Here is a 25,332-nt window from a genome sequence, read left to right as displayed (position 1 = left end):
ACCAGTCTACATCACACCAGTCCAGACCTCACCAGTCTACATCACACCAGTCCAGACCTCTCCAGTCCAGACCTCTCCAGTCTACATCACACCAGTCCAGACCTCACCAGTCTACATCACACCAGTCCAGACCTCACCAGTCTACATCACACCAGTCCAGACCTCACCAGTCTATATCACACCAATCCAGACCTCTCCAGTCCAGACCTCACCAGTCCAGACCTCTCCAGTCCAGACCTCTCCAGTCCAGACCTCACCAGTCTATATCACACCAGTCCAGACCTCACCAGTCCAGACCTCTCCAGTCCAGACCTCACCAGTCCAGACCTCACCAGTCCAGACCTCACCAGTCTATATCACACCAGTCCAGACCTCTCCAGTCCAGACCTCACCAGTCTATATCACACCAGTCCAGACCTCACCAGTCTATACCTCTCCAGTCCAGACCTCACCAGTCCAGACCTCACCAATCCAGACCTCTCCAGTCCAGACCTCTCCAGTCCAGACCTCACCAGTCCAGGCCTCTCCAGTCCAGACCTCACCAGTCCAGACCTCTCCAGTCCAGACCTCACCAGTCCAGGCCTCTCCAGTCTACATCACAGCAGTCCAGACCTCTCCAGTCCAGACCTCACCTGTCTACATCACACCAGTCCAGACCTCTCCAGTCCAGACCTCTCCAGTCCAGACCTCACCAGTCTACATCACACCAGTCCAGACCTCACCAGTCTACATCACACCAGTCCAGACCTCACCAGTCTATACCTCTCCAGTCCAGACCTCACCAGTCCAGACCTCACCAATCCAGACCTCTCCAGTCCAGACCTCTCCAGTCCAGACCTCACCAGTCTACATCACACCAGTCCAGACCTCACCTGTCTACATCACACCAGTCCAGACCTCTCCAGTCCAGACCTCACCAGTCCAGACCTCACCAGTCTACATCACACCAGTCCAGACCTCACCAGTCTACATCACACCAGTCCAGACCTCACCAGTCTATATCACACCAGTCCAGACCTCACCAGTCCAGACCTCACCAATCCAGACCTCTCCAGTCCAGACCTCTCCAGTCCAGACCTCACCAGTCTATATCACACCAGTCCAGACCTCACCAGTCCAGACCTCTCCAGTCCAGACCTCACCAGTCCAGACCTCTCCAGTCCAGACCTCTCCAGTCCAGACCTCACCAGTCCACACCTCTCCAGTCCAGACCTCTCCAGTCCAGACCTCTCCAGTCCAGACCTCACCAGTCCAGACCTCACCAGTCCAGACCTCTCCAGTCCAGACCTCACCAGTCCAGACCTCACCAGTCCAGACCTCACCAGTCTATATCACACCAGTCCAGACCTCACCAGTCTATATCACACCAGTCCAGACCTCTCCAGTCCAGACCTCACCAGTCCAGACCTCACCAGTCCAGACCTCTCCAGTCCAGACCTCACCAGTCCAGACCTCACTAGTCTACACCTCTCCAGTCCAGACCTCTCCAGTCCAGACCTCACCAGTCTACACCTCTCCAGTCCAGACCTCACCAGTCCAGACCTCACCAGTCTACACCTCTCCAGTCCAGACCTCACCAGTCCAGACCTCACCAGTCCAGACCTCTCCAGTCCAGACCTCACCTGTCCAGACCTCACCTGTCTACATCACACCAGTCCACACCTCACCAGTATAGACCTCACCAGTCTAGACCTCACCAGTCCAGACCTCATCAGTCTAGACCTCTCCAGTCCAGATCTCACCAGTCCACACCTCACCAGTATAGACCTCACCAGTCCAGACCTCAACAGTCCAGACCTCACCAGTCTAGACCTCACCAGTCCAGACCTCACCAGTCCAGACCTCACCAGACCAGAACCAACCAGTCTAGACCTCACCAGACCAGAACCAACCAACGCTGCAGATGTGAACTGAAGTGGGACTAATTTCTCCATGTTTCAGAAGGAACTGGGGCTCGCCGTGTGACTCCCGGCTGGAGGCGGAAATACGTACCATGGGAACAGACTGTGGAGGAGGAAGACGACCTTTAGTTTTCAGGTGGAAAGCAGCGAGTACAATTTCTGAATGTCAACACTCACCACAGTTGTCCCTGATGAAGGCGATGAGCTCACAGTCCTACAAAGACATGGAACGGTTTTACTGTCACGGTTTTTCCTGACTGACGCTGCGGTGGACTTACCGTCTGGTTTCTGTGTCCTGCAGAACCTCTGAGCCCCTGCAAGCAGGAGAGAGAGCAGAAGCTTCAACTCCTTCCAGACTGAAACTAGGAGTGAAATGTTCCTGATGAAAAACCGTCAGCTGATGACGAGACCAGAAGAAAGTTTTTTCACTGAAAACTAAAACGAGTTTCAGTCGAGATAAAATGACTCATTCATTCATTTACCAAAACCGCTTAGTTTAGTTAGGGGTCGCACGGAAGGCTGGCACAGATCCCAGCGATCCCAGCTATCCCAGCGATCCCAGCAATCCCAGCAACCCCAGCAATCCCACTGATCCTAGCTATCCCAGCTATCTCACCGATCCCACCGATCCCAGGTATCCCAGCTAACCCAGCTAACCCAGCTATCCCAGCTATCCCAGCGATCCCAGCTATCCCAGCTATCCCACCGATCCCACCGATCCCAGCTATCCCAGCTATCCCAGCGATCCCAGCTATCTCACCGATCCCAGCTATCCCAGCTATCCCACCGATCCCACTGATCCCAGCTATCCCACCTATCCCAGCTATCCCAGCTATCCCAGCGATCCCAGCTATCCCACCGATCCCAGCTATCCCAGCTATCCCAGCGATCCCAGCTATCTCACCGATCCCAGCTATCCCAGCTATCCCACCGATCCCACCTATCCCAGCTATCCCAGCTATCCCAGCGATCCCACCGATCCCAGCTATCCCACCGATCCCACCGATCCCAGCTATCCCAGCTATCCCAGCTATCTCACCGATCCCACCGATCCCAGAAATCCCAGCTATCCCAGGTATCCCACCGATCCCACCGATCCCAGCTATCCCAGCTATCCCACCGATCCCAGCTAACCCAGCTATCCCAGCGATCCCAGCTATTCCAGCTATCCCAGAGATCGCAGCGATCCTTGCTATCCCAGCCAACCCACCGATCCCAGCGATCCCAGCAATCCCAGCTAACCCACCGATCCCAGCAATCCCAGCTATCTCACCGATCCCAGCTATCCCAGCAATCCCAGCGATCCCAGCTATCCCAGCTAACCCGGCTATCTCACCGATCCCACCGATCCCATAAATCCCAGCTATCCCAGGTATCCCAGCGATCCCAGCGATCCCAGCAATCCCAGCAATCCCAGCTAACCCACCGATCCCAGCAATCCCAGCTATCTCACCGATCCCAGCTATCCCAGCGATCTCAGCGATCCCAGCTATCCCAGCTAACCCGGCTATCTCACCGATCCCACCGATCCCATAAATCCCAGCTATCCCAGGTATCCCAGCGATCCCAGCGATCCCAGCAATCCCAGCAATCCCAGCTATCCCACCGATCCCACCGATCCCAGCAATCCCAGCTATCCCACCGATCCCAGCTATCCCAGTGATCTCAGCGATCTCAGCGATCCCAGCTATCCCAGCGATCCCAGCTATCCCAGCTAACCCGGCTATCTCACCGATCCCACCGATCACAGAAATCCCAGCTATCCCAGGTATCCCACCGATCCCAGCGATCCCAGCTATCCCAGCTATCCCAGCTAACCCAGCTATCCCAGCGATCCCAGAAATCCCAGCGATCCCAGCTATGTCACTGATCCCAGCTATCCCAGCTATCCCAGTGATCCCAGCGATCCCAGCTATCCCAGAGATCCCACCGATCCCAGCGATCCCAGCAATCCCAGCTATCTCACCGATCCCAGCGATCCAAGCTATCCCAGCTATCCCAGCAATCCCAGCTATCCCAGCGATCCCAGCTATCCCAGCTAAACCACCAATCCCAGCGATCCCAGCGATCCCAGAAATCCCACCGATCCCAGCTATCCCAGCAATCCCAGATATCCCACCGATCCCAGCGATCCCAGCTAACCCGGCTATCTCACCGATCCCACCGATCCCAGAAATCCCAGCTATCCCAGGTATCCCACCGATCCCAGGTATCCCAGAGATCCCAGCGATCCCAGCGATCCCAGCTAACCCAGTAATCCCAGCGATCCCAGCGATCCCAGCTATCCCAGAAATCCCAGCTATCCCAGCAATCCCAGCTATCTCACCGATCCCAGCTATCCCAGCTATGTCACTGATCCGAGCTATCCCAGGTATCCCAGCTATCCCAGTGATCCCAGCGATCCCAGCTATCCCAGAGATCCCACCGATCCCAGCGATCCCAGCAATCCCAGCTATCCCACCGATCCCAGCGATCCCAGCTATCTCACCGATCCCAGCGATCCCAGCTATCTCACCGATCCCAGCTATCCCAGCTATCCCACTGATCCCACCGATCCCAGCGATCCCAGCTATCCCAGCTATCCCAGCAATCCCAGCTATCCCACCGATCCCAGCAATCCCAGCAATCCCAGCTATCCCACCGATCCCAGCAATCCCAGCTATCCCACCGATCCCAGCTATCCCAGCGATCTCAGCGATCCCAGCGACCCCAGCAATCCCAGCTATCCCACCGATCCCACCGATCCCAGCAATCCCAGCTATCCCACCGATCCCAGCTATCCCAGTGATCTCTGCGATCTCAGCGATCCCAGCTATCCCAGCGATCCCAGCTATCCCAGCTAACCCGGCTATCTCACCGATCCCACCGATCACAGAAATCCCAGCTATCCCAGGTATCCCACCGATCCAAGCTATCCCAGCGATCCCAGCTATCCCAGCTAACCCAGCGATCCCAGCTATCCCAGAAATCCCAGCGATCCCAGCTATGTCACTGATCCCAGCTATCCCAGCTATCCCAGTGATCCCAGCGATCCCAGCTATCCCAGAGATCCCAGCGATCCCAGCAATCCCACCTATCCCAGCTATCCCAGCTATCCCAGCGATCCAACCGATCCCAGCTATCCCACCGATCCCACCGATCCCAGCTATCCCAGCTATCTCACCGATCCCACCGATCCCAGAAATCCCAGCTATCCCAGGTATCCCACCGATCCCACCGATCCCAGCTATCCCAGCTATCCCAGCTATCCCACCGATCCCAGCTAACCCAGCTATCCCAGCGATCCCAGCTATTCCAGCTATCCCAGAGATCGCAGCGATCCTTGCTATCCCAGCCAACCCACCGATCCCAGCGATCCCAGCAATCCCAGCTAACCCACCGATCCCACCGATCCCAGCAATCCCAGCTATCTCACCGATCCCAGCTATCCCAGCAATCCCAGCTATCCCACCGATCCCAGCTATCCCAGCGATCCCAGCGATCCCAGCAATCCCAGCAATCCCAGCTATCCCAGCAATCCCAGCTATCCCACCGATCCCAGCTATCCCAGCTATCTCAGCGATCCCAGCTATCCCAGCTAACCCGGCTATCTCACCGATCCCACCGATCCCATAAATCCCAGCTATCCCAGGTATCCCAGCTATCCCAGTGATCCCAGCGATCCCAGCTATCCCACAGATCCCACCGATCCCAGCGATCCCAGCAATCCCAGCTATCCCACCGATCCCAGCGATCCCAGCTATCTCACCGATCCCAGCGATCCCAGCTATCTCACCGATCCCAGCTATCCCAGCTATCCCACTGATCCCACCGATCCCAGCGATCCCAGCTATCCCAGCTATCCCAGCAATCCCAGCTATCCCACCGATCCCAGCAATCCCAGCGATCCCAGCTATCCCACCGATCCCAGCAATCCCAGCTATCCCACCGATCCCAGCTATCCCAGCGATCTCAGCGATCCCAGCGACCCCAGCAATCCCAGCTATCCCACCGATCCCACCGATCCCAGCAATCCCAGCTATCCCACCGATCCCAGCTATCCCAGTGATCTCAGCGATCTCAGCGATCCCAGCTATCCCAGCGATCCCAGCTATCCCAGCTATCCCAGCTATCCCACTGATCCCACCGATCCCAGCGATCCCAGCTATCCCAGCTATCCCAGCAATCCCAGCTATCCCACCGATCCCAGCAATCCCAGCAATCCCAGCTATCCCACCGATCCCAGCAATCCCAGCTATCCCACCGATCCCAGCTATCCCAGCGATCTCAGCGATCCCAGCGACCCCAGCAATCCCAGCTATCCCACCGATCCCACCGATCCCAGCTATCCCACCGATCCCAGCTATCCCAGTGATCTCAGCGATCTCAGCGATCCCAGCTATCCCAGCGATCCCAGCTATCCCAGCTAACCCGGCTATCTCACCGATCCCACCGATCACAGAAATCCCAGCTATCCCAGGTATCCCACCGATCCAAGCTATCCCAGCGATCCCAGCTATCCCAGCTAACCCAGCGATCCCAGCTATCCCAGAAATCCCAGCGATCCCAGCTATGTCACTGATCCCAGCTATCCCAGCTATCCCAGTGATCCCAGCGATCCCAGCTATCCCAGAGATCCCAGCGATCCCAGCAATCCCACCTATCCCAGCTATCCCAGCTATCCCAGCGATCCCACCGATCCCAGCTATCCCACCGATCCCACCGATCCCAGCTATCCCAGCTATCTCACCGATCCCACCGATCCCAAAAATCCCAGCTATCCCAGGTATCCCACCGATCCCACCGATCCCAGCTATCCCAGCTATCCCAGCTATCCCACTGATCCCAGCTAACCCAGCTATCCCAGCGATCCCAGCTATTCCAGCTATCCCAGAGATCGCAGCGATCCTTGCTATCCCAGCCAACCCACCGATCCCAGCGATCCCAGCAATCCCAGCTAACCCACCGATCCCACCGATCCCAGATATCCCAGCTATCTCACCGATCCCAGCTATCCCAGCAATCCCAGCTATCCCACCGATCCCAGCTATCCCAGCGATCCCAGCGATCCCAGCAATCCCAGCAATCCCAGCTATCCCACCGATCCCAGCAATCCCAGCTATCCCACCGATCCCAGCTATCCCAGCTATCTCAGCGATCCCAGCTATCCCAGCTAACCCGGCTATCTCACCGATCCCACCGATCCCATAAATCCCAGCTATCCCAGGTATCCCAGCGATCCCAGCGATCCCAGCAATCCCAGCAATCCCAGCTATCCCACCGATCCCACCGATCCCAGCAATCCCAGCTATCCCACCGATCCCAGCTATCCCAGTGATCTCAGCGATCTCAGCTATCCCAGCTATCCCAGCGATCCCAGCTATCCCAGCTAACCCGGCTATCTCACCGATCCCACCGATCACAGAAATCCCAGCTATCCCAGGTATCCCAGGTATCCCACCGATCCCAGCTATCCCAGCGATCCCAGCTATCCCAGCTATCCCAGCTAACCCAGCTATCCCAGCGATCCCAGAAATCCCAGCGATCCCAGCTATGTCACTGATCCCAGCTATCCCAGCTATCCCAGTGATCCCAGCGATCCCAGCTATCCCAGAGATCCCACCGATCCCAGCGATCCCAGCGATCCCAGCTATCCCAGCTAAACCACCAATCCCAGCGATCCCAGCGATCCCAGAAATCCCACCGATCCCAGCTATCCCAGCAATCCCAGATATCCCACCGATCCCAGCAATCCCAGCTATCCAACCGATCCCAGCAATCCCAGCTATCCCACCGATCCCAGCTATCCCAGCGATCTCAGTGATCCCAGCTATCCCAGCTATCCCAGCTAACCCGGCTATCTCACCGATCCCACCGATCCCAGAAATCCCAGCTATCCCAGGTATCCCAGCGATCCCAGCGATCCCAGCGACCCCAGCAATCCCAGCTATCCCACCGATCCCAGCAATCCCAGCTATCCTACCGATCCCAGCTATCCCAGCGATCCCAGCTATCCCAGCTATCCCAGCTATCCCAGCTAACCCGGCTATCTCACCGATCCCACCGATCCCAGAAATCCCAGCTATCCCAGGTATCCCACCGATCCCAGGTATCCCAGAGATCCCAGCGATCCCAGCGATCCCAGCTAACCCAGCAATCCCAGCGATCCCAGCTATCCCAGCTATCCCAGAAATCCCAGCTATCCCAGCGATCCCAGCTATCTCACCGATCCCAGCTATCCCAGCTATGTCACTGATCCGAGCTATCCCAGGTATCCCAGCTATCCCAGTGATCCCAGCGATCCCAGCTATCCCAGAGATCCCACCGATCCCAGCGATCTCAGCAATCCCAGCTATCCCACCGATCTCAGCGATCTCAGCTATCCCAGCTATCCCAGCGATCCCACCGATCCCAGCTATCCCACCGATCCCACCGATCCCAGCTATCCCAGCTATCCCAGCTATCTCACCGATCCCACCGATCCCAGAAATCCCAGCTATCCCAGGTATCCCACCGATCCCACCGATCCCAGCTATCCCAGCTATCCCAGCTATCCCACCGATCCCAGCTAACCCAGCTATCCCAGCGATCCCAGCTATTCCAGCTATCCCAGAGATCGCAGCGATCCTTGCTATCCCAGCCAACCCACCGATCCCAGCGATCCCAGCAATCCCAGCTAACCCACCGATCCCACCGATCCCAGATATCCCAGCTATCTCACCGATCCCAGCTATCCCAGCAATCCCAGCTATCCCACCGATCCCAGCTATCCCAGCGATCCCAGCGATCCCAGCAATCCCAGCAATCCCAGCTATCCCACCGATCCCAGCAATCCCAGCTATCCCACCGATCCCAGCTATCCCAGCTATCTCAGCGATCCCAGCTATCCCAGCTAACCCGGCTATCTCACCGATCCCACCGATCCCATAAATCCCAGCTATCCTAGGTATCCCAGCGATCCCAGCGATCCCAGCAATCCCAGCAATCCCAGCTATCCCACCGATCCCACCGATCCCAGCAATCCCAGCTATCCCACCGATCCCAGCTATCCCAGTGATCTCAGCGATCTCAGCTATCCCAGCTATCCCAGCGATCCCAGCTATCCCAGCTAACCCGGCTATCTCACCGATCCAACCGATCACAGAAATCCCAGCTATCCCAGGTATCCCACCGATCCCAGCTATCCCAGCGATCCCAGCTATCCCAGCTATCCCAGCTAACCCAGCTATCCCAGCGATCCCAGAAATCCCAGCGATCCCAGCTATGTCACTGATCCCAGCTATCCCAGCTATCCCAGTGATCCCAGCGATCCCAGCTATCCCAGAGATCCCACCGATCCCAGCGATCCCAGCAATCCCAGCTATCCCACCGATCCCAGCGATCCCAGCTATCTCACCGATCCCAGCGATCCAAGCTATCCCAGCTATCCCAGCAATCCCAGCTATCCCAGCGATCCCAGCTATCCCAGCTAACCCACCAATCCCAGCGATCCCAGCGATCCCAGAAATCCCACCGATCCCAGCTATCCCAGCAATCCCAGATATCCCACCGATCCCAGCAATCCCAGCAATCCCAGCTATCCCACCGATCCCAGCTATCCCAGCGATCTCAGTGATCCCAGCTATCCCAGCTATCCCAGCTAACCCGGCTATCTCACCGATCCCACCGATCCCAGAAATCCCAGCTATCCCAGGTATCCCAGCGATCCCAGCGATCCCAGCGACCCCAGCAATCCCAGCTATCCCACCGATCCCACCGATCCCAGCAATCCCAGCTATCCTACCGATCCCAGCTATCCCAGCGATCCCAGCTATCCCAGCTATCCCAGCTATCCCAGCTAACCCGGCTATCTCACCGATCCCACCGATCCCAGAAATCCCAGCTATCCCAGGTATCCCACCGATCCCAGGTATCCCAGAGATCCCAGCGATCCCAGCGATCCCAGCTAACCCAGCAATCCCAGCGATCCCAGCTATCCCAGCTATCCCAGAAATCCCAGCTATCCCAGCGATCCCAGCTATCTCACCGATCCCAGCTATCCCAGCTATGTCACTGATCCGAGCTATCCCAGGTATCCCAGCTATCCCAGTGATCCCAGCGATCCCAGCTATCCCAGAGATCCCACCGATCCCAGCGATCCCAGCAATCCCAGCTATCCCACCGATCCCAGCGATCCCAGCTATCTCACCGATCCCAGCGATCCCAGCTATCTCACCGATCCCAGCTATCCCAGCTATCCCACTGATCCCACCGATCCCAGCGATCCCAGCTATCCCACCGATCCCAGCTATCCCAGCAATCCCAGCTATCCCACCGATCCCAGCAATCCCAGCAATCCCAGCTATCCCACCGATCCCAGCAATCCCAGCTATCCCACCGATCCCAGCGATCCCAGCGATCTCAGCGATCCCAGCGACCCCAGCAATCCCAGCTATCCCACCGATCCCACCGATCCCAGCAATCCCAGCTGTCCCACCGATCCCAGCTATCCCAGTGATCTCAGCGATCTCAGCGATCCCAGCGATCCCAGCTATCCCAGCTAACCCGGCTATCTCACCGATCCCACCGATCACAGAAATCCCAGCTATCCCAGGTATCCCACCGATCCAAGCTATCCCAGCGATCCCAGCTATCCCAGCTAACCCAGCGATCCCAGCTATCCCAGAAATCCCAGCGATCCCAGCTATGTCACTGATCCCAGCTATCCCAGCTATCCCAGTGATCCCAGCGATCCCAGCTATCCCAGAGATCCCAGCGATCCCAGCAATCCCAGCAATCCCAGCTATCCCACCGATCCCAGCGATCCCAGCTATCTCACCGATCCCAGCGATCCAAGCTATCCCACCTATCCCAGCAATCCCAGCTATCCCAGCTATCCCAGCGATCCCAGCTATCACAGCTAAACCACCAATCCCAGCGATCCCAGCAATCCCAGCTATCTCACCGATCCCAGCTATCCCAGCAATCCCAGATATCCCACCGATCCCAGCAATCCCAGCAATCCCAGCTATCCCACCGATCCCACCGATCCCAGCAATCCCAGCTATCCCACCGATCCCAGCTATCCCAGCGATCTCAGTGATCCCAGCTATCCCAGCTATCCCAGCTATCCCAGCTAACCCGGCTATCTCACCGATCCCACCGATCCCAGAAATCCCAGCTATCCCAGGTATCCCACCGATCCCAGCAATCCCAGCTATCCCACCGATCCCAGCTATCCCAGCGATCCCAGCTATCCCAGCTATCCCAGCGATCCCAGCTATCCCAGCTAACCCGGCTATCTCACCGATCCCACCAATCCCAGAAATCCCAGCTATCCCAGGTATCCCACCGATCCCAGGTATCCCAGAGATCCCAGCGATCCCAGCAATCCCAGCGATCCCAGCTATCCCAGCTATCCCAGCGATTCCAGCGATCCCAGCTATCCCACCGATCCCAGCTATCCCAGCGATCCCAGAGATCCCAGCGATCCCAGCTATCCCACCGATCCCAGCAATCCCAGCTATCCCACCGATCCCAACGATCTCAGCGATCCCAGCTATCCCAGCTATCCCAGCGATCCTAGCTATCCCAGCTAACCCGGCTATCTCACCGATCCCAGCGATCTCAGAAATCCCAGCTATCCCAGGTATCCCAGCTATCCCAGCGATCCCAGCGATCCCAGCGACCCCAGCAATCCCAGCTAACCCACCGATCCCACCGATCCCAGCTATCCCACCGATCTCAGCTATCCCAGCTATCCCAGGTATCCCACCGATCCCAGCTATCCCAGCTATCCCAGAAATCCCAGCGATCCCAGCTATGTCACCGATCCGAGCTATCCCAGCTATCCCAGTGATCCCAGCGATCCCAGCTATCCCAGCGATCCCAGCGATCCCAGCTATCCCACCGATCCCAGCGATCCCAGCTATCTCACCGATCCCAGCGATCCCAGCTATCCCACCGATCCCAGCTATCCCACCGATCCCAGCAATCCCAGCTATCTCACCGATCCCAGCTATCCCAGCTATCCCACCGATCCCAGCTATCCCAGCTAACCCAGCTATCCCACCGATCCCAGCTATCCCAGCGATCCCAGCTATCCCAGTGATCCCAGCTATCCCAGCTATCCCAGCAATCTCACCGATCCCAGCTATCCCAGCAATCCCAGCTATCCCAGCTGTCCCAGCGATCCCAGCAATCCCAGCAATCCCAGCTATCCCACCGATCCCACCGATCCCAGCAATCCCAGCTATCTCACCGATCCCAGCTATCCCAGCTATCCCACCGATCCCAGCTATCCCAGCTAACCCGGCTATCTCACCGATCCCAGCGATCCCAGAAATCCAGGCTATCCCAGGTATCCCACCGATCCCAGCTATCCCAGCAATCCCAGCTATCCCAGCGATCCAAGCTATCCCAGCTATCCCAGCAATCCCAGCTATCCCAGATAAACCACCAATCCCAGCGATCCCAGCGATCCCAGCTATCCCACCGATCCCAGCTATCCCAGCAATCCCAGCAATCCCAGATATCCCACCGATCCCAGCAATCCCAGCAATCCCAGCTATCCCACCGATCCCAGCAATCCCAGCTATCCCACCGATCCCAGCTATCCCAGCGATCTCAGTGATCCCAGCTATCCCAGCTATCCCAGCTATCCCAGCTAACCCGGCTATCTCACCGATCCCACCGATCCCAGAAATCCCAGCTATCCCAGAGATCCCAGCGATCCCAGCGATCCCAGCTAACCCAGCAATCCCAGCGATCCCAGCTATCCCAGCTATCCCAGAAATCCCAGCTATCCCAGCGATCCCAGCTATCTCACCGATCCCAGCTATCCCAGCTATGTCACTGATCCGAGCTATCCCAGCTATCCCAGCTATCCCAGTGATCCCAGCGATCCCAGCTATCCCAGAGATCCCACCGATCCCAGCGATCCCAGCAATCCCACCGATCCCAGCGATCCCAGCTATCTCACCGATCCCAGCGATCCCAGCTATCTCACCGATCCCAGCTATCCCAGCTATCCCACTGATCCCAGCGATCCCAGCGATCCCAGCTATCCCACCGATCCCAGCTATCCCAGCAATCCCAGCTATCCCACCGATCCCAGTGATCCCAGCAATCCCAGCTATCCCACCGATCCCACCGATCCCAGCAATCCCAGCTATCCCACCGATCCCAGCTATCCCAGCGATCTCAGCGATCCCAGCGACCCCAGCAATCCCAGCGATCCCAGCTATCCCAGCTAACCCGGCTATCTCACCGATCCCACCGATCACAGAAATCCCAGCTATCCCAGGTATCCCACCGATCCAAGCTATCCCAGCGATCCCAGCTATCCCAGCTAACCCAGCGATCCCAGCTATCCCAGAAATCCCACCGATCCCAGCTATGTCACTGATCCCAGCTATCCCAGCTATCCCAGCTATCCCAGCGATCCCAGCGATCCCAGCTATCCCAGAGATCCCAGCGATCCCAGCGATCCCAGCAATCCCAGCTATCCCACCGATCCCAGCGATCCCAGCTATCTCACCGATCCCAGCGATCCAAGCTATCCCACCTATCCCAGCAATCCCAGCTATCCCAGCTATCCCAGCGATCCCAGCTATCCCAGCTAAACCACCAATCCCAGCGATCCCAGCAATCCCAGCTATCTCACCGATCCCAGCTATCCCAGCAATCCCAGATATCCCACCGATCCCAGCAATCCCAGCAATCCAAGCTATCCCACCGATCCCACCGATCCCAGCAATCCCAGCTATCCCACCGATCCCAGCTATCCCAGCGATCTCAGTGATCCCAGCTATCCCAGCTATCCCAGCTATCCCAGCTAACCCGGCTATCTCACCGATCCCACCGATCCCAGAAATCCCAGCTATCCCAGGTATCCCACCGATCCCACCGATCCCAGCAATCCCAGCTATCCTACCGATCCCAGCTATCCCAGCGATCCCAGCTATCCCAGCTATCCCAGCGATCCCAGCTATCCCAGCTAACCCGGCTATCTCACCGATCCCACCGATCCCAGAAATCCCAGCTATCCCAGGTATCCCACCGATCCCAGGTATCCCAGAGATCCCAGCGATCCCAGCAATCCCAGCGATCCCAGCTATCCCAGCTATCCCAGCGATTCCAGCGATCCCAGCTATCCCACCGATCCCAGCTATCCCAGCTATCCCAGCGATCCCAGATATCCCAGCGATCCCAGCTATCCCACCGATCCCAGCAATCCCAGCTATCCCACCGATCCCAACGATCTCAGCGATCCCAGCTATCCCAGCTATCCCAGCGATCCTAGCTATCCCAGCTAACCCGGCTATCTCACCGATCCCAGCGATCTCAGAAATCCCAGCTATCCCAGGTATCCCAGCTATCCCAGCGATCCCAGCGACCCCAGCAATCCCAGCTAACCCACCGATCCCAGCAATCCCAGCTATCCCACCGATCTCAGCTATCCCAGCGATCTCAGCGATCTCAGCGATCCCAGCTATCCCAGCTATCCCAGCTAACCCGGCTATCTCACCGATCCCACCGATCCCAGAAATCCCAGCTATCCCAGGTATCCCACCGATCCCAGCTATCCCAGCTATCCCAGAAATCCCAGCGATCCCAGCTATGTAACCGATCCGAGCTATCCCAGCTATCCCAGTGATCCCAGCGATCCCAGCTATCCCACCGATCCCAGCGATCCCAGCTATCTCACCGATCCCAGCGATCCCAGCTATCCCACCGATCCCAGCAATCCCAGCAATCCCAGCTATCCCACCGATCCCACCGATCCCAGCTATCCCAGCGATCCCAGCTATCCCAGTGATCCCAGCTATCCCAGCTATCCCAGCAATCTCACCGATCCCAGCTATCCCAGCAATCCCAGCTATCCCAGCTATCCCAGCGAACCCAGCAATCCCAGCAATCCCAGCTATCCCACCGATCCCAGCAATCCCAGCTATCTCACCGATCCCAGCTATCCCAGCTATCCCACCGATCCCAGCTATCCCAGCGATCTCAGCCGATCCCAGCTATCCCAGCTAACCCGGCTATCTCACCGATCCCAGCGATCCCAGAAATCCCAGCTATCCCAGGTATCCCACCGATCCCAGCTATCCCAGCTATCCCAGCGATCCCAGCTAACCCAGCTAAACCAGCTATCCCAGAGATCCCAGCGATCCCAGCTATCCCAGCGATCCCAGAGATCCCAGAGATCCCAGCGATCCCAGCGATCCCACCGATCCCACCAATTCCACCAATCCCAGCAGAACCGGTACTGACCTAGGTTCTGACCGGTTCTGGTGTAAGTTCATATCTGCTCTGACAGCGGTTCGGACTGGTTTTGACATTAGTTTGGACCAGTTCTGGTGTGGTAAGGGTTCGGACCGGTTCTGGTGTGGGTTCGTTTACCTCTGAGACAGAAAGTAGGTCTTTAAAACTGAACTGACCCTTCGTCCGGGATATCCTGGTCTTCCCGGCGTTCCCGGGTCTCCTGACGTTCCTGCGTATCCCTGCACGTCGACACGACAATCATCGCTGATGAAACAAACGCTGATGTGATTAATCAGACAACCGATTAGATGCTCACCCCTTGGCCTTGGTTCCCTTTACGTCCCGGATGTCCCTTGGATCCCTGCAGACCGGACTCTCCCTGAAGACAGAAAAACCAACAAGCATCGTCCAACAGTGAAACCCGTTTCCTCCCGTTCCCCATCCTCCAGACTCACCGGCAGACCAGGATAACCAGGAAAACCGGGTTCTCCCTGCACAGAGACGGGATGAAGGAATCATTACACTCATGTGGAGACTCTGAGGTGGACTTTCCTCCACCAGCTGACATCAGGACAGCTGTCAGGCTGCTAGCAGAAAGTCAGGCAGCTGTACCTTGGCACCGCTGGGTCCTGCAGGTCCAAACCCATCTCTTCCGTCGGAGCCCTGAGAACAGAGTCAGAGTCACGTCTGGAAAAGATTTTCACACATCAACATCTGATCATTCCCTCAGAGTCACAAGATTCAGTCCAGACGTCACATCGAGACTGGAGTCTCCATAGCAACGGCTTCTGTTGATCAACAGATCAGCATCACCAGCAGCCGAGTGGAAAACAGCATTGTTCCCAGCATCATACTGGGAAACCACATGACTCCCTCCGTCCCGGAGCATCACTTTACCGCAGCATTTCACTTTACGGCACCTCGTCACACGCAAGCAACTGGGTATCAACGCTCCGGCTACAGCAGGTCTCAGCATTCAAGACACCAACCGGACATTATCAGAGGACGAGAGAGAGAAAGGAACAGAGGACAGACAGGTCAACATCAGACTGACTTTCAGCGGCTTGAGGGATCTCAGAGGAGAAACAGGAGGAAAGTATCGGCCGTCGTAAGGAGACGTCAGAGAAGAGTCGTGATAAAGAAGCTAGAAGAAGAAACACTGAGAAAATCGGTAAAGTTTGTGGTTTCTGTGTCGGGATTTTGAGCACACAGAACCGAATCCACCTGAAACACAGGAATGACTTCATATCAGTTAAAAAAACCAAAGATCTACTGTTCAAACCAGAGGACGCGAGTTCTCCAGGATGCATGTCGGACCTAAATGTTGACGTCACCGGCAGTGTTAAGGTCAAACTGGGTCTCGTTTGGACGTTGTCACAGCCAGCCAGTCCCTGTCTGTCCCAGTCTGTCCCAGTCAGTCCCAGTCTGTCCGAGTCAGTCCCAGTCTGTCCGAGTCAGTCATAGTCAGTCATAGTCAGTCCCAGTCAGTCCCAGTCAGTCATAGTCTGTCCCAGTCTGTCCCAGTCTGTCCCAGTCAGTCATAGTCTGTCCCAGTCTGTCCGAGTCAGTCCCAGTCAGTCCCAGTCAGTCCGAGTCAGTCATAGTCAGTCCCAGTCAGTCCCAGTCAGTCATAGTCTGTCATAGTCTGTCCCAGTCTGTCCCAGTCAGTCCCAGTCTGTCCCAGTCAGTCATAGTCAGTCCCAGTCAGTCCCAGTCTGTCCGAGTCAGTCATAGTCAGTCATAGTCTGTCCCAGTCAGTCCCAGTCTGTCCGAGTCAGTCCCAGCCAGTCCCAGTCAGTCCCAGTCTGTCCCAGTCTGTCCGAGTCAGTCCCAGTCAGTCCCAGTCAGTCCGAGTCAGTCATAGTCAGTCCCAGTCAGTCCCAGTCAGTCCCAGTCAGTCATAGTCTGTCATAGTCTGTCCCAGTCTGTCCCAGTCAGTCCCAGTCTGTCCCAGTCAGTCATAGTCAGTCCCAGTCAGTCCCAGTCAGTCCCAGTCTGTCCGAGTCAGTCATAGTCAGTCATAGTCTGTCCCAGTCAGTCCCAGTCTGTCCGAGTCAGTCCCAGCCAGTCCCAGTCAGTCCCAGTCTGTCCCAGTCTGTCCGAGTCAGTCATAGTCAGTCCCAGTCAGTCCCAGTCAGTCATAGTCTGTCATAGTCTGTCCCAGTCTGTCCCAGTCAGTCTCAGTCTGTCCGAGTCAGTCCCAGTCAGTCCCAGTCAGTCCCAGTCTGTCCGAGTCAGTCATAGTCTGTCATAGTCTGTCCCAGTCAGTCCCAGTCTGTCTGAGTCAGTCCCAGTCTATCCCAGTCTATCCCAGTCAGTCCCAGTGAGTCCCAGTCAGTCCCAGTCTCTCCCAGTCAGTCCCAGTCCGACCCAGTCACTCCCAGTCAGTCCCAGTCACTTACAGTCAGTCCCAGTCAGTCGCAGTCAGTCCCAGTCTGACCCAGTCTCACCCAATCAGTCCCAGTCCGACCCAGTCCGTCCCAGTCAGTCCCAGTCTGTCCGAGTCAGTCCCAGTCAGTCCCAGTCAGTCATAGTCTGTCCGAGTCAGTCCCAGTCTGTCCCAGTCAGTCCCAGTCTGTCCGAGTCTGTCCCAGTCAGTCCCAGTCTGTCCGAGTCAGTCATAGTCTGTCATAGTCTGTCCCAGTCAGTCCCAGTCTGTCTGAGTCTGTCCGAGTCAGTCATAGTCAGTCCCAGTCAGTCCCAGTCAGTCATAGTCTGTCATAGTCTGTCCCAGTCTTTCCCAGTCAGTCATAGTCAGTCCCAGTCAGTCCCAGTCTGTCCGAGTCAGTCATAGTCTGTCATAGTCTGTCCCAGTCTGTCCCAGTCAGTCCCAGTCTGTCCCAGTCAGTCATAGTCAGTCCCAGTCTGTCCGAGTCAGTCATAGTCAGTCCCAGTCAGTCCCAGTCTGTCCGAGTCAGTCCCAGTCTGTCCGAGTCAGTCCCAGTCAGTCATAGTCTGTCCCAGTCTCTCCCAGTCTGTCCCAGTCAGTCCCAGTCTGTCCCAGTCAGTCATAGTCAGTCCCAGTCTGTCCCAGTCAGTCATAGTCAGTCCCAGTCAGTCATAGTAAGTCCCAGTCTGTCCGAGTCAGTCCCAGTCTGTCCGAGTCAGTCCCAGTCAGTCATAGTCTGTCCCAGTCAGTCCCAGTCGGTCCCAGTCTCTCCCAGTCGGTCCCAGTCAGTCCCAGTCCAACCCAGTCAGTCCCAGTCACTCCCAGTCACTCCAAGTCTGCCCCAGTCTGACCCAGTCAGTCCCAGTCCGACCAAGTCAGTCCCAGTAAGTCCCAGTCTGACCCAGTCTGTCCCAGTCTGTCCCAGTCAGTCTCAGTGAGTTCCAGTCAGTCCCAGTCAGTCCCAGTCCTACCCAGTCAGTCCCAGTCTGTCCCAGTCCGACCCAGTCTATCCCAGTCAGTCCCAGTGAGTCCCAGTCAGTCCCAGTCTCTCCCAGTCAGTCCCAGTCCGACCCAGTCAGTCCCAGTCAGTCCCAGTCTGACCCAGTCTCACCCAATCAGTCCCAGTCCGACCCAGTCTTTCCCAGTCTGTCCCAGTCTTCCCCAGTCAGTCCCAGTCTGTCCCAGTCTGACCCAGTCAGTCCCAGTCAGTCCCAGTCTTTCCAAGTCTGTCCCAGTCTTTCCCAGTCAGTCCCAGTCAGTCCCAGTCTGTCCCAGTCTGTCCCAGTCAGTCCCAGTCTGACCCAGTCTGTCCCAGTCTGTCCCAGTCAGTCCCAGTGCGACCGAGTCTGTCCCAGTCTGTCCAAGTCCGACCCAGTCCGACCCAGTCTGTCCCAGTCTTTCCCAGTCTGTCCCAGTTAGTCCCAGTCAGTCCCAGTCAGTCCCAGTCCGACCCAGTCTGTCCCAGTCAGTCCCAGTCTTTCCCAGTCAGTCCCAGTCTGACCCAGTCAGTCCCAGTCTTTCCCAGTCTGTCCCAGTCCGACCCAGTCAGTCCCAGTCTTTCCCAGTCCGACCCAGTCTTTCCCAGTCTGTCCCAGTCAGTCCCAGTCTTTCCCGGTCTGTCCCAGTCCGACCCAGTCAGTCCCAGTCTTTCCCAGTCCGACCCAGTCTTTCCCAGTCTGTCCCAGTCAGTCCCAGTCTTTCCCAGTCTGTCCCAGTCAGTCCCAGTCAGTCCCAGTCAGTCCCAGTCTTTCTCAGTCTGTCCCAGTCAGTCCCAGTCAGTCCCAGTCTTTCCCAGTCAGTCCCAGTCAGTCCCAGTCTTTCCCAGTCAGTCCCAGTCAGTCCCAGTCTTTCTCAGTCTGTCCCAGTCTGTCCCAGTCAGTCCCAGTCTTTCCCAGTCAGTCCCAGTCTTTCCCAGTCAGTCCCAGTCAGTCCCAGTCTTTCCCAGTCTGTCCCAGTCTGTCCCAGTCAGTCCCAGTCTTTCCCAGTCAGTCCCAGTCTTTCTCAGTCTGTCCCAGTCTGTCCCAGTCAGTCCCAGTCTTTCCCAGTCAGTCCCAGTCAGTCCCAGTCTTTCCCAGTCTGTCCCAGTCTGTCCCAGTCAGTCCCAGTCTTTCCCAGTCAGTCCCAGTCTTTCCCAGTCAGTCCCAGTCAGTCCCAGTCAGTCCCAGTCTGTCCCAGTCTGTCCCAGTCAGTCCCAGTCTTTCCCAGTCTGTCCCAGTCTTTCCCAGTCTGTCCCAGTAGGTCCCAGTCTGTCCGAGTCTGTCCCAGTCAGTCCCAGTCTGTCCGAGTCAGTCATAGTCTGTCATAGTCTGTCCCAGTCAGTCCCAGTCTGTCTGAGTCTGTCCGAGTCAGTCATAGTCAGTCCCAGTCAGTCCCAGTCAGTCATAGTCTGTCATAGTCTGTCCCAGTCTTTCCCAGTCAGTCATAGTCAGTCCCAGTCAGTCCCAGTCTGTCCGAGTCAGTCATAGTCTGTCATAGTCTGTCCCAGTCTGTCCCAGTCAGTCCCAGTCTGTCCCAGTCAGTCATAGTCAGTCCCAGTCTGTCCCAGTCAGTCATAGTCAGTCCCAGTCAGTCCCAGTCTGTCCGAGTCAGTCCCAGTCTGTCCGAGTCAGTCCCAGTCAGTCATAGTCTGTCCCAGTCTCTCCCAGTCTGTCCCAGTCAGTCCCAGTCTGTCCCAGTCAGTCATAGTCAGTCCCAGTCTGTCCCAGTCAGTCATAGTCAGTCCCAGTCAGTCCCAGTCAGTCATAGTAAGTCCCAGTCTGTCCGAGTCAGTCCCAGTCTGTCCGAGTCAGTCCCAGTCAGTCATAGTCTGTCCCAGTCAGTCCCAGTCGGTCCCAGTCTCTCCCAGTCGGTCCCAGTCAGTCCCAGTCCAACCCAGTCAGTCCCAGTCACTCCCAGTCACTCCAAGTCTGCCCCAGTCTGACCCAGTCAGTCCCAGTCCGACCAAGTCAGTCCCAGTAAGTCCCAGTCTGACCCAGTCTGTCCCAGTCTGTCCCAGTCAGTCTCAGTGAGTTCCAGTCAGTCCCAGTCAGTCCCAGTCCTACCCAGTCAGTCCCAGTCTGTCCCAGTCCGACCCAGTCAGTCCCAGTCTATCCCAGTCAGTCCCAGTGAGTCCCAGTCAGTCCCAGTCTCTCCCAGTCAGTCCCAGTCCGACCCAGTCACTCCCAGTCAGTCCCAGTCACTTACAGTCAGTCCCAGTCAGTCCCAGTCTGACCCAGTCTCACCCAATCAGTCCCAGTCCGACCCAGTCTTTCCCAGTCTGTCCCAGTCTTCCCCAGTCAGTCCCAGTCAGTCCCAGTCTGACCCAGTCAGTCCCAGTCAGTCCCAGTCTTTCCAAGTCTGTCCCAGTCTTTCCCAGTCAGTCCCAGTCAGTCCCAGTCTGTCCCAGTCTGTCCCAGTCAGTCCCAGTCTGACCCAGTCTGTCCCAGTCTGTCCCAGTCAGTCCCAGTCAGTCCCAGTCTTTCCCAGTCTGTCCCAGTCTGTCCCAGTCAGTCCCAGTGCGACCGAGTCTGTCCCAGTCTGTCCAAGTCCGACCCAGTCCGACCCAGTCTGTCCCAGTCTTTCCCAGTCAGTCCCAGTCAGTCCCAGTCTTTCCAAGTCTGTCCCAGTCTTTCCCAGTCAGTCCCAGTCAGTCCCAGTCTGTCCCAGTCTGTCCCAGTCAGTCCCAGTCTTTCCCAGTCTGTCCCAGTCTGTCCCAGTCAGTCCCAGTGCGACCGAGTCTGTCCCAGTCTGTCCAAGTCCGACCCAGTCAGTCCCAGTCTGTCCCAGTCAGTCCCAGTCAGTCCCAGTCCGACCCAGTCTGTCCCAGTCAGTCCCAGTCTTTCCCAGTCAGTCCCAGTCTGACCCAGTCAGTCCCAGTCTTTCCCAGTCTGTCCCAGTCCGACCCAGTCAGTCCCAGTCTTTCCCAGTCCGACCCAGTCTTTCCCAGTCTGTCCCAGTCAGTCCCAGTCTTTCCCAGTCTGTCCCAGTCCGACCCAGTCAGTCCCAGTCTTTCCCAGTCCGACCCAGTCTTTCCCAGTCTGTCCCAGTCAGTCCCAGTCTTTCCCAGTCTGTCCCAGTCAGTCCCAGTCAGTCCCAGTCTTTCTCAGTCTGTCCCAGTCAGTCCCAGTCAGTCCCAGTCTTTCCCAGTCAGTCCCAGTCAGTCCCAGTCTTTCCCAGTCAGTCCCAGTCAGTCCCAGTCTTTCTCAGTCTGTCCCAGTCTGTCCCAGTCAGTCCCAGTCTTTCCCAGTCAGTCCCAGTCAGTCCCAGTCTTTCCCAGTCTGTCCCAGTCTGTCCCAGTCAGTCCCAGTCTTTCCCAGTCAGTCCCAGTCTTTCCCAGTCTGTCCCAGTCTGTCCCAGTCAGTCCCAGTCTTTCCCAGTCTGTCCCAGTCTTTCCCAGTCTGTCCCAGTAGGTCCCAGTCAGTCCCAGTCTTTCCCAGTCAGTCCCAGTCTGTTTCACACTGCTGTATTTACAGATTCGACACATCGGCGTTCCTACCGGTATTCCTCCTGGTCCCTGAATTCCCGGCGTTCCCTTTATGCCCGGCTCTCCTGGTTGGCCCTTCAGCAACAACAAACAGGTTCATCAGACAAGAAACTCCCATCTCACACGTTGTAAACCTGTGGTCCAGTTTTTGGTCCAGACTGATGGACGTTCACGGCGGTTGCTCGGATCGTCCACACCGAACTCTTCCTGCTTTCTTTACTTCGTTTAACCGGAAAGCCACAAAAACATTTTCTACACTAAGGCTTCATCCTTTTCCGCTCACTTCTTTCTTTTTGTTTCTTCTTCCTTTTTATTTATTTATCTGACTTTCTGATGTGGAAATGCATCAGCTATAATTTATGCAATCTGTTTAATGTGAGAGAAACAAACCAAAAAGATTAAAAACCTGGTTTTGGACCGCCGGTCTTTAAAGGTCCAGTGTAAAGAACTACTGCCATCTAGTGGTATAGCACAGTAGTGAAGGTATGGTGGCCATCAATGACCAAACCAGACATGAGGCAGCTCTCTGAATGGACGTTACCGTCAGTTTAAGCTCTCTGATTGGTGGAAAGTCTGAGAGGAAGTGTCTTCATCATCATGTCCAGGTGAAAATAGAGGTCTCTTAGCAACATGGTAGTGATGGTGATGAAGATGTGATAAATAATGGTGGATTTACCATCTAGAGTCTCTGAATAAACTCTACATCTGGATTGTAGACCTCCTGGACGGATAGAAAACCTCCGTAAACCAGCTGGAGGTCCTACATCCTACAGAACTTATCGGGTCAGAAACAGGATGGTCCACACCTTCTGCCCAGTAGCACCACGACTCCCAGCTGGTCCTGGTTTTCCCAGCGGTCCCGGTCTTCCCTGCAGGAAAAGCTGGAGTCAGACCTGAACCAGCTGGAGGGGGGTGGGGGGGGTCAGGTAATGCTCTGACCTGAGGTCCAGGAAACCCAGGTGGTCCATCTGGTCCTTGTAGACCGACACCTCCTCTACGTCCCTGGTGGGGGGGGGTCAGTTTAAAACATGGTTCCTGTTAGAGACACAGGAGGGGCAGGAGGGAGTGGGGAGGAGCAGGAGGGAGTGGGGAGGAGCAGGAGGGAGTGGGGAGGGGCAGGAGGGAGTGGGGAGGGGCAGGAGGGAGTGGGGAGGAGCAGGAGGGAGTGGGGAGGAGCAGGAGGGAGTGGGGAGGGGCAGGAGGGAGTGGGGAGGAGCAGGAGGGAGTGGGGAGGGGCAGGAGGGAGTGGGGAGGAGCAGGAGGGAGTGGGGAGGGGCAGGAGGGAGTGGGGAGGGGCAGGAGGGAGTGGGGAGGAGCAGGAGGGAGTGGGGAGGAGCAGGAGGGAGTGGGGAGGAGCAGGAGGGAGTGGGGAGGGGCAGGAGGGAGTGGGGAGGGGCAGGAGGGAGTGGGGAGGAGCAGGAGGGAGTGGGGAGGAGCAGGAGGGAGTGGGGAGGGGCAGGAGGGAGTGGGGAGGAGCAGGAGGGAGTGGGGAGGGGCAGGAGGGAGTGGGGAGGGGCAGGAGGGAGTGGGGAGGAGCAGGAGGGAGTGGGGAGGGGCAGGAGGGAGTGGGGAGGAGCAGGAGGGAGTGGGGAGGGGCAGGAGGGAGTGGGGAGGGGCAGGAGGGAGTGGGGAGGAGCAGGAGGAGCAGGGAAGAGCAGGAGGAGCAGGACGGGGCGAGGAGGAGCAGGAGAAGCAGGAGGAGCAGGACGGGGCGAGGAGGAGCAGGAGAAGCAGGAGGAGCAGGACGGGGCGAGGAGGAGCAGGAGAAGCAGGAGGGGGCGAGGAGGAGCAGGGAAGAGCAGGAGGAGCAGGACGGGGCGAGGGGGAGCAGGAGAAGCAGGAGGAGCAGGAGGGGGCGAGGAGGAGCAGGATGCGGCGAGGAGAAGCAGGAGGAGCAGGGAAGAGCAGGAGGAGCAGGAGGAGCAGGATGCGGCGAGGAGGAGCAGGAGGAGCAGGAGGAGCAGGATGCGGCGAGGAGGAGCAGGATGCGGTGAGGAGGAGCAGGAGGAGCTGGAGGAGCAGGAGGAGCAGGATGCGGCGAGGAGGAGCAGGAGGAGCAGGATGCGGCGAGGAGGAGCAGGATGCGGCGAGGAGGAGCAGGAGGAGCAGGATGCGGCGAGGAGGAGCAGGAGGAGCTGGAGGAGCAGGAGGAGCAGGATGCGGCGAGGAGGAGCAGGAGGAGCAGGATGCGGCGAGGAGGAGCAGGAGGAGCAGGATGCGGCGAGGAGGAGCAGGAGGAGCTGGAGGAGCAGGAGGAGCAGGATGCGGCGAGGAGGAGCAGGAGGAGCAGGAGGAGCAGGAGGAGCAGGAGGAGCTGGAGGAGCAGGAGGAGCAGGATGCGGCGAGGAGGAGCAGGAGGAGCAGGAGGAGCAGGATGCGGCGAGGAGGAGCAGGAGGAGCTGGAGGAGCAGGAGGAGCAGGAGGAGCTGGAGGAGCAGGAGGAGCAGGATGCGGCAAGGAGGAGCAGGAGGAGCAGGAGGAGCAGGGTGAAAGCAGGAAGTAACAACTGATGTTCTCCATCCTGACCTGTGGACCTGCAGCACCGGGGATCCCCGGGAGTCCTGGAGCTCCGGCGCCGCCCAGTTCTCCCTGAAACGGGTCACGAGCGTTACATAAGAAGACACAGAGCAGAACCGACAGTCCGATTCCTTCTCCTACCGGCTGACTGCGGGGCCCCCGTCGTCCATCTGGACCCTGTGCAGAAACACGGAACTGGATCACTAAGCCTGTTCACATGAACACGTGTACAGAAGAACAGCCAGAACCAGAACCGGAACTGGAACTGGAACCGGAACCAGAACCAGAACCGGAACCGGAACCAGAACTGGTTCATCACATCTTTCTGAGTAAACATGGACCAGATGTTCCACCATAATCCTGCTAATCAATGAGCTGATTAACTGATCACCTTCATTAGTTTTCATCCAATCAAAAGAGACACGCATCATGTGATCGCCTCAGCTAATTTCCCCCCCCCCCCATGTGTACACGCTAGCGTACATATTTAAGCATTTTTAGCTCATGTGAGACCGTTAACATCCATGTTCTCCTGCTGCTGATGAGGATTAAAATCACGTGTTCTGCTCACCACGCGTGTCTCACCTGGTTTCCTCTGCCTCCGTCCACGCCACGCTCTCCGTCCAGTCCAGGCCGTCCCTGTGGATGGAAACAGCAGACTGTCATGGCTCCTCATGTTGCCTGCAGGGAATCAGCGCTACGTACACCAGTAGCAGGACTAAAACCCAATCCCAGTAGCAGGACTAAATCCCGATCCCAGTAGCAGGACTAAAACCCAATCCCAGTAGCAGGACTAAAACCCGATCCCAGTAGCAGGACTAAAACCCAATCCCAGTAGC

The 25,332-nt window shown here is 57.2% G+C and overlaps 1 protein-coding gene across 1 annotated transcript in view; it reads right to left on the bottom strand.

Annotated features, from left to right (window-relative positions):
- The window catches only part of LOC306755770 (collagen alpha-6(VI) chain-like), a 98,230-nt gene that overhangs the window by 16,461 nt on the left and 56,437 nt on the right, over positions 1–25,332 (bottom strand). Inside the window, exons 21-33 of the mRNA XM_079240281.1 lie at positions 25,079–25,132; positions 24,635–24,670; positions 24,503–24,565; positions 22,916–22,978; positions 22,783–22,845; positions 21,989–22,051; positions 15,738–15,788; positions 15,581–15,616; positions 15,442–15,504; positions 15,302–15,364; positions 2,180–2,215; positions 2,079–2,115; positions 1,993–2,004 (exon numbers count right to left, since the gene is read on the bottom strand). Of these exons, the coding sequence (XP_079096407.1) occupies positions 1,993–2,004; positions 2,079–2,115; positions 2,180–2,215; positions 15,302–15,364; positions 15,442–15,504; positions 15,581–15,616; positions 15,738–15,788; positions 21,989–22,051; positions 22,783–22,845; positions 22,916–22,978; positions 24,503–24,565; positions 24,635–24,670; positions 25,079–25,132 (640 nt within the window). The remainder of the gene's footprint in view (positions 1–1,992; positions 2,005–2,078; positions 2,116–2,179; positions 2,216–15,301; positions 15,365–15,441; positions 15,505–15,580; positions 15,617–15,737; positions 15,789–21,988; positions 22,052–22,782; positions 22,846–22,915; positions 22,979–24,502; positions 24,566–24,634; positions 24,671–25,078; positions 25,133–25,332) is intronic.

This window comes from Telmatherina bonti (genome assembly GCF_933228915.1).
Source record: "Telmatherina bonti genome assembly, chromosome: 5".
Lineage (NCBI taxonomy): Eukaryota > Metazoa > Chordata > Actinopteri > Atheriniformes > Telmatherinidae > Telmatherina > Telmatherina bonti.
The sequence above is the reverse complement of the archived record's forward strand: the minus strand, read 5'-3'. Positions and strand labels throughout refer to the sequence as shown.